The sequence below is a fragment of the Lolium perenne genome, chromosome 2 (assembly GCF_019359855.2).
Source record: "Lolium perenne isolate Kyuss_39 chromosome 2, Kyuss_2.0, whole genome shotgun sequence".
Lineage (NCBI taxonomy): Eukaryota > Viridiplantae > Streptophyta > Magnoliopsida > Poales > Poaceae > Lolium > Lolium perenne.
This window is the reverse complement of record NC_067245.2, coordinates 258,321,606-258,331,067: the sequence shown is the minus strand read 5'-3', so window position 1 is coordinate 258,331,067 and position 9,462 is coordinate 258,321,606. Positions and strand designations below refer to the sequence as shown.

Below are 9,462 nucleotides of genomic sequence, written 5' to 3'. Positions count from 1 at the left end.
AGTACTACTATTTACAGAGGATTCCCGAGCCGCACTCACTCCACCTCGCCGGCCGGCAACACCGGCAGAGAGGGAAGAGGAGCCAGCCGGGTGGGGGAGTCGACTCTCAACTGGGGTGGAAGGGGCGAGAGAGACGGAGCGAGGGGGAGAATCCCCGGACGATTGATTCATTGCGGCAGCGTTCTCAACTACCCCGACTCTGTTCATTACGGCCAACGGAATCCACCATCCCCAGGACATCAGCTCAAATGAAGAACTGAAAAATGACCTATACTTTGGCTTAATCAGGTTATAGCCTTCGTGGCCATGTAAGGCAGCATAACTGTATGCCCTTAATTAATTATCAATCGATGTCTTTGCTCCTGGTCTAACAAAAACACATCCAATCTCATCGCGATTATATGGAGCGATTCCGTTTGTTTGTTTGTTCGGGAGTTCCATCCACGGAAGGATATAAACAATGCATACAGTACAGGTTAACCTTCAGGTCAAATCCCACCTCAACCTCTCGAGATCCATCCATGGATGAAGACGCCTTCACGGCCTTGTCAGCAGCTTAATTATCCCTTAGCGCCAACCAGACTCCACACAGCACAACAACACGAAACGGAGAGTAGAAAACGATAGCCAAGAGACTCCGCTTCATTTCCTTTCCTTGTCGCTGCTCTCTGAGAGGAAGCCGTGCGCAGGCCACACGCTTCTCACTCCCCCGCCTCTCGTAGCTCGGACGAGCCGCTGTTAGCAGGCAGGGCAGATAGAGTGCCTCTGTACCGGCGACCAGAGGAAGAAGGAAGAGCGAGATGGCAGGCGCGTTGGGCGTGAAGGCGACGCCGTTCACGTATGCGGCGCACGTCCTGGCCGCGGCGGCGGCGGTCATGGTGCTCGTCTGGTGCATCCACTTCCGCGGCGGCCTCGCCTTCGAGGCCGTCAACAAGAACCTCATCTTCAACGTGAGTCCTCCTCTTTTTCCTCTCTTTCCTTCCCCCCTTACGTTGCAACTTCCCCTTACGTTCGCTTCGGTTGCAAGTCACATCACCGTGGCAGCTTTGTGAACAAAGAGAATTATTGGACCATTGTGTATGTTCGATACTACCTGCATCAGTACTCCTTGTCCTGTATCAGATGAATAGCTTCTATGCTCATGAATTATCTTGTGTTGCGTATGATTGATTCGTTGTGCTACAATACTAGTATAGTATCTAGCCTAATACGCACCATGCTAAATCAAGATAGCATAGGAATTAGGAACTGCAATTGAGTAATTCAAGCGCTCCTGATTGCCTGCAGCTCATGGCATCGTGCTCACATGTTCTTAGTCAACGAGTGGTTTCACACTTAAGCCATCTCCATCGGCCTGTTCGGGCAACAAATGTGTCCGTTGAAGTGAGCCAAAGAGTATATCTTCAGTCTCCCAAATGACGTTTAGGGGATCGTGGAAAGAAATAAGGAAAAAAGCTGTCCAGTCGTATCCCTAAAGCTAAATAACATCCGTGTCCGGCGTCCTCGGTAGAAATTCTGTGTACAGAGCGTCTACATGCATGCATGCAGCCCCTAGTTTCCACATACCATTCTCTTTTCTCACACTTTCTCTCACCTACTTTCCCATATGAGGTGGTCCCCTTTATTAAAATGCATGCATCCGGATGCTGTTTGAGGGACGCGGCTCGGAATGGCCTCTTTTTTATACAGATTTTTAGTCTCCTTTTCTCCGCCGCGGTCCCAAACGTATCCCAAATCGTTCCTGCCAGATGTTTTTTGAGGGACACGACTGGAGATGCTCTAACTCACTTGGTTAGGGAAGTGGATGTACAACCCATCCACCCAAATTCAAATTCCTAGGGATCCCGAACTTGGGTTCTTGTTATTTAAATACAAAATCAATGTGGAGCTTCCCCTACCGTATTCCTTTCCAAAAAAAAAAACAAATATGTCTGTTATGGTCTGTTTAGATCGGCCCACTGATAGAAATGTAATTGTGTCCTCTCTCTTGTCTATTTTGATTAGGGATAAACATAGAGGCTGACACGTTCTTTTTTCCCGCATCGTCATGAACACTGCGGTGATTAATACCGGCTCGTCCCATCGTTAATAGACCCGCCAGTTCCCGCGCGCACCCATACCATTTCCCTCGCACGCGCCCTTCTGTTTCCCCTGCAAATATAAGAGGGACGACGCCACCAGGGTGGCCGGACAAACCCTAGTAAACACCACATGGCAAACCGCAGCAACGCCTGGAGCCACCCAAGAAAGATGGCGTGTGCGTGTACCCCGATGACTCCGAGATGGCGGAGATCGCCATGAGGGAGGAGTTCGAGGTGAAGGAGACCGCCACGTACACCGAGCAGGCTGGACGCGAGGAGCATTATGGGTCGTACATCGAGGGGATGGTCAAGGTGGTTGAGGCTGCGGCACGCGAGGCCATCGCCCAGTTCGAGGTCAAGGCAGCTAGGAACGTGATGGAGGCGTGTGAGGTGGACGGGATGCTAACGTCGGTGGTGAAGCTCAGGGCAAAGGTCGGTGCTGACCTGGCTAAGGCCCACACATCTCTAGCGGGGGCCCAAGTGGCGATGGTGCCATGGCGGTGGTGCGCGCGGCAATGGTAAATGTGCAACAGTCCGCGCCCACGGCCAACGGGAACCTCGAAAACAACGATCTCAAGGGCCTTGACGATAACGAGGCGGAGGATGTCAGCGACGAGCATCGGACTCTCCTAGCATCGCGCTCGGCGTGATGATGCTGCTCGCCTGGCTGCCGAGCGGCAAGCGCCGAGGATGTGAGGACTGCCAGGCGTAGGGCTGCCGAAGACTCGAGAGTAGCCGCCCAAAGCACGGCATGTGAGGCGGTGTTGGACACGATGCTAAACTGGCTGACAGAGGTAGACTAGGAGGTTGAGATAGAGGAGGCTACGGCGGCGATCATAGGAACAAAGGAGGTGGCCGCGAAGGATAGAGCACGCTATTTTTCGATGTCGACATGGAGGTGGCCTTGCTGGCGGAGAGAGCCCGCTGGGATGCCTCCATGGAGCGGGTGAAGCAATGTAGGGCGGCGGAGGAGGAGAGGAACATAAGTCACCGTTACCTTGACTGGTCGAGTTCATGGCCCCGTCCAGGGTACAACGGAGCCGTGACACATTTGGAGCGATGTCGGGCGCACCAGGAGCGCAAGGTGTGGGGCTCGCGTCGGGTCCCTGGCGGTGCCGGTCCCTTCGGCCTCGTCGGACGGAGGATGTAATCAATAGGGTGTGCGACTGCGAGTAGCCTTGAAAATGGTAGGGTGAGCGATGATGTATAGATACAGCCGTTCTTTGTTTGGGGTAACGCTCTCTACAAGAAGATTGTTTATTTTGGCCACATACTAATGAGAACTCCCTAGTTATTATTATGTGTCACTAACATGCGGACCTGGGCGGACGCGGGAGGACTCGCGAGCAGTCTGCTACATGTCCGCACGGATGCATTCCTAACCTAAATTTGGGAATAGAATTGATTGGTCCACACGCCTTGGTCCACTATTAGGTTTTCCGTGTCTTCCTGACTTCCTGTTAATGCGGGCCAAAACGGACCGCCCCTGTCCCTTTGGGTCACACTGCTGAAGATTCTCTCAGACTAGTCACAGTTGAAAGTATCATATAACAGTATCATGTATATGACACCTGTATATGATAGTACATCTACATGTATGGTATCATGTAATAATATCATGTGCTTCTTATATATATTGATTTGTAGGATCTTAATGTAAAATGGTGTACGGAGTACAAGATTTATTTAACATTAATTTTTCTTGTTCTACGTGCTATGATACTGAATGTACCTATGATAATACCATGACCTTCCTCATCATTAATTAGTGACATATCAGTTTTTTGCATGCATGAGATACACGATACCTTTATTATGTATTATCGTATACATTAGAATTAGATCCCACAAAAAAATAGGTTCAAGACTTCAAAGCATGAACGGACACACCACATGGGAAACCTCGGTCCAATTTGTAAATGGTAGGATTAACATTTTAACAATTCTATCCCGGAGTCGAACTGGCGGAGTATCTTTTGAAAGGTATTAAATAATGATACAAGTTCTTCCAGGACCAGGGTACACTTGTAAGGATTATTATTATCCTACAATATCCCCAGAATTAGATATACTTCACTTACTAGTACAAGTCTGCTGTGTTTAGTTTCGAAGCTTCTGGCTTTTGGCAGCTGTGCTTGCACATGAGCCTAATTAAAGATGTCTGCGCCTTTTGTCTGCCAGTCCCAAACGGATCACAGACAAAATCACTGATATTTTTTATTATGGATTTATTTCTGAAAGTTAACAATTATGATTTACGGCCTTGGTGCTTTCTTGTTACTACAACTACTTCAGTGCATTAGTGTAACCGAATAAAAGTTGTTATTTCAGCTATTTCATATTTTCTGCCGTTGTGCTATGTAATGCAGGTTCACCCTGTTCTTATGCTGATTGGGTACATTATCCTTGGTAGTGAAGGTAAGGATTAACCGTACAAGAATCGCCCCTCCTCCCTAGTTTTTTTTTCGGTTGTACTATACTCTGTACACAACTACACATGAAGAACACTGATCGGTTGACTTCACTCGAATTTCATCCTTGCAGCCATAATGATCTACAAGTCGTTCCCGGGACTGAAGCACGACACAGCCAAGCTGATTCACCTGACCCTCCACGCCATCGCCATCGTTCTCGGCGCCGTCGGGATCTACTGCGCCTTCAAGAACCACAACGAGAGCGGGATCGCCAACCTCTACAGCCTGCACTCCTGGCTCGGGATCGGAGCCATTTCCCTCTACGGGATTCAGGTAACAAAACGGAATACATGGCTTGTAAAGTTTGCAGAGTTATCTTCTTGCAGATCGTCAGCTAATGCGTGCCTGCCAATCTGCAGTGGATATTCGGGTTCGTGACCTTCTTCTTCCCCGGCGCGGCGCCGGACCTGAGGCGTGGGGCTCTGCCGTGGCACGCGTTGTTCGGGCTCTTCGTCTACATCCTGACGCTGGCGACGGCGCAGCTCGGGTTCCTGGAGAAGCTGACGTTCCTCGAGAGCTCCGGCCTCGACAAGTACGGCACGGAGGCGATCCTGGTCAACTGCACGGCCCTCGTCGTCGTGCTGTTCGGTGCCACCGTGGTCGTCGCCGCCGTTGCTCCCGCGGCTAAGGTGGAAGAACCGGAGGGTTATGCGCCGATTCCCGTGATCGGTTAGTACGCACGTGCTAGTCCAAAAGAGAGATTGTATGAGACATTGGTACCATGACATCACGTGTAACCTTGCTTGTGTCATTCCGTGTATCGTTGAACCATTCAGGGCAGGGCAACAATAGTTCCCTTGCATCAAACTGTCGCAAGATTTCGCGTATGCTGTTTTCCTAGTTTTTGTGGTTAAGAATCTCTTGTTTCCCAAATACCTTTTTAGTGAAAACATAGCACTTTATTAATCTAAAATATTGTTTGAAATACAAAGACCATCAGGGGCCTGCAGGAGCCAAATCTGACGGTGGCCAACACTATTGGAAACAGCTGATTGTGCTAGTCAATGCGCTTTTGAGTTCGAAGCTCTGTTTTCATGCCTCTGTCAGAAGGTTTGCAATGGCCTTCACCTTATTGAGTACCATATTGTAGCTCCCTGCAAACGGCCGTTCCATCAGTCGCCACCGTGATGCAATGGAGCTGTAGGTCCTGTGCCAGCGCCTCCCTACAGGCCATCGCCTCCAACACCACCAGGTCATTGATCCCCTGAATGTTAAGCATAGAGGCTCCCGCCTCCCAGGAGCTCACCGGAATCACTCCAGCAGACGACACCCACCGCTCCATCAGTATGGGCCTATGCTTGTTACTCATATGTTCAGTAATATCCTCGTCTGCCAAAACGCACCCCTGCAAAATTGCCAGCCTCTTCTTGCACAAGTATGGGCCTATGGAGTTTATAATGGACTAGGTACTGGTCACACCTTTCTGGGAAAGGCCTTCAGTTTAGTTTAAAGATGAGCTTTACATCCGGCAACTTCCTACCGAAAACGATAAATTCAAAAAAAAAACTGTAAGCATAAACTGTATCTTTAGTGTAATAAATAACAGTATCTCTCGCTCCCAATGGGTTATTGATTGCGATTTTTTGCTGTTACATGATCCCCTTCTGATAGCCATGCAATGATGCAAGTCCTAGATACACGGCATTAAGCATTAGGAATACAATCAGAAGGGATAAAGAATAAACACAATAACAAAGCTGAATACTGGGATGGGAAAGAAAAGTATGTGTCTCCTCTCTGGCGATTCTCTTTAACAAGATATTTACAATACAATCCTCGCCATTTCTTAGCAGCTAGTATTAAGCATCCAAGAAACCGTGGCAAGGAAGCATTTATATTTTCCAGGAAACGTTTGTACCACTGCCTTACCTTTAGGTCTACTTAAATATTTTGTGGAAGCAAAAGCGTAAGTGAAAGCAAATCCAGCCATCCTAGAACATGCGCTTTTGGCCTTTGGGGTCACCGGACACAAAAACAACTATTCCCTCCATTCGTTTTTACCCTGCGTTTTGAGAGTGTCACAGGTACCAAGGAGAGGCTTACAAGATCTAATTCATGATAATTTTTTCTTTCGCAGGGGTACTAATTCTTCCAAAAAAACAGAAACAATGCAGTAAACTGCCATATATGCAAAAAGTTCCAAATGTTTTCACTTTAATTAGGTCTGGCACAATAGTTTGCACCAGATCATGCGAAAGGTATGTTAATTGATTAAAAAAATTGAAAATAACATACAAGTAATGGCATGAAATATATGCATATAGTTCTTTTTGTTGAAGAACATGACATATGGGACCCATGCAAAATAATACATGTCTTTCTTTTTAAAAACATGTATGCATTTTGTAACTGAAATGGTCATATTTTTAACAAGTCACACAATGCAAATGTATGGATTTCTTTTTCATATTTTTGAAAAAGGTTATTTAGGGAACCTCGTGCAAAATGCAAGGTGCTAGACCTGCCCAAAGTTAAAACTTTTGCATGACCTGCTGCAACATGAAATAAGCGACTGGACAAAAGTACGAATTTGCTAAAGAAAAATATGTGATTCCAATAGGGGTGCCCTTTGAATTTTCTTTTAGAGACGATAAACAATGGATTTTCTCCTAGTGTTTCTCTGGCAATAAATGTTTGCATGCTCCTAAAAGTATGGTATGAAATTTTCTTAAGTTAAATGTATGTGAGTAGGAGAAGCAACTCGTGGAGTGCATAAAGTGCTTAGGGCATGTACAATGGTAGGGAAAACATATCTTCGTTTAGGTCATCTCCAACAGGGCGACGCAAACATCCGCTGAGCACCGTTTGCGTCCGCCGGGCCGAAAAATGCGCCGGGTCACTGCTCCAGTGGGGCGACGCAAAGTGATCGGACCGTCCATGACGACGCAAACCTGATCCAAATATGCGCCTCGGATGTGTCTCTGCGGACGTTGCGTGGACATGCAAAGTGTCCACTCGCGTCTGGCAGATGTTTCGTCGGGCCCACCTAGCAGGACCCTGGCTTGATGCGTCTTCTCAGGCGCGCCAACGACTGGCACCGCTGCATCGCTTCAGCAGTCTGCGCCACGTTAATGGCGATACCTCGCCTGCCGAGCGGTCGTCGCCCACCTCCGCCAACGAGTAATGGCGACGCCACGTGTCCCGCGGCTGTCACCTGCCTCCGGCCTATATAAAGAAGGGCGCGCGCTTTTCTTCCTCATCCACTCCTCCACACAAACCCTAGCCGCCACAAGCTCCACCGTAGCGCAGCCTAGCTCTTCCTGCGACGCAACCAGACCCATGAGGAAGTCCACGGCGGGTCCTGGTGGTCGGCGAGGCGGTCGAGCCCGCGGGCCTGGGTGCCCCCAGGGCCGGGGCAGAGGCCGCCATGGTGGAGCAGCTACGGCCCCACGGTCGTCGTCGCCTGCGTCTTCCTCGTCTTCGCAGGAGGAGCACTGCTTTGAGTTCCTCCCCCGCATCGATGACGACCCACTCGACATCAAGCGGCTCCCGGACAAATATGTCGATGGAGTCGAGCTGGCCCAGTTGAAGCTACGAGAGGCCAACTGCAACTTCTATCGGTGGCCTGTCGAGGTCTTGTTCGATGGGCAGGGCAAGATGTACCTACACACGGGGTGAGACAAGTTTGCCCGCGACCTCGCGCTCAAGCCCAGCTTCCAGCTCACCTTCCTCTACGAGGGTACGGCGAGATGATCGTCAAGGTGTTCGATGACACAGCCTGCCGCAGGCACTACCACACCAGTGAGTACGGCTCGAACACCGACAGTTAAAACTATTAGAGTGTTCTTTCTTTCCAGCGAATATAGCCACGAGCCAATTGAAGCCAGTAGTGGCGGTTTCTGTATGCTCTTCCTTGGTGGGAACAACAGGGTCATCGTTGCCATCTGTATTTTCCAGTTTGGGTGATTGAGTGTGCCCGAGAGTGTTCTTTCTTGACAGCGAACATACGGAACCAACACTACTGGCTTTCCTCATTTTGCAATGTTTCAATTTGTGTCAACCATGGTTTAAACTATGTATTAGTTTGTGTAAACCATGTTCTAAATTATGTATTAGTTTGTGTAAACCATGTTTCAAATTATATGTATTAGTTTGTGTAAAACCATGTTCCCAATATGTTATGTTTAAAACTATGTTTAAATGGAGAAGAGAAAAAAAGTAGAAAAAATAAATGTGTTGCCCCGCTGGAGCCACCCCCAGACGCAAACGGACGCACGGACAAAAAGGTCATTTTCGAGTCCGCGGGGCGACGCAAATGGACACGCGCGGACAATTTAGGCGTCCGAAATGCATCACCTTTTGGAGATGCCCTTAGCCCTTCACATCATGTATAGAAGGCAAAAGATGTAATCCATACAATGCATCATCTCTTATTGTCTTGTATTATAACTAATGAGAATTAATTAATTTATATTAGGAAAATGAGTCGCTAAGAAAACACATATTATGGTACAATGGAGAAACACATATGCATCATCTCTTGGCTAAGAGAAGGCACCCTTCTCTTTCTTCACTCTCTCTCCTCCAACTCAGCAAAAAATCAACGTGGTAGATCTAAGAGAAGGCTGACGTCATTGTATTGTACATGCCCTGACATCATCCTTCTCTCAGAGGTGCCATGAAGAATTTTTCTTTAGGTGTAGGAGAGAGAAATAAGAAAAAAAATGTTCCCTTAGCTAAGGGGATGATCCGCAAGAAGATAAAGGAAGAATATTTGTCCATTGTATGACCAGTCTTCACTTAGAAACATAATTTCCTACTAGATTTATCTATTTCTCATTAATTACTAGGCACAAAAATACGAGATAATACATCGTATGACTTATATATGTGTTCTTCCCTAGATGACGTGAGAGCTGAAAGAAGACATGTTTTCTCTACCATTTTGCATGCCCTTAGGTCATGTT

The 9,462-nt window shown here is 47.9% G+C and overlaps 1 protein-coding gene across 1 annotated transcript; it reads left to right on the top strand.

Annotated features, from left to right (window-relative positions):
• Window positions 1-649: 649 nt before the first annotated feature.
• Window positions 650-5,468, top strand: LOC127335731 (probable ascorbate-specific transmembrane electron transporter 2). The gene is made up of 4 exons (XM_051362457.2): window positions 650-950; window positions 4,451-4,499; window positions 4,626-4,828; window positions 4,915-5,468. Exons 1-4 carry the CDS (start codon window positions 801-803, stop codon window positions 5,227-5,229), a joined length of 717 nt encoding a protein of 238 aa, XP_051218417.1. The 5' UTR covers window positions 650-800; the 3' UTR covers window positions 5,230-5,468.
• Window positions 5,469-9,462: the final 3,994 nt, after the last annotated feature.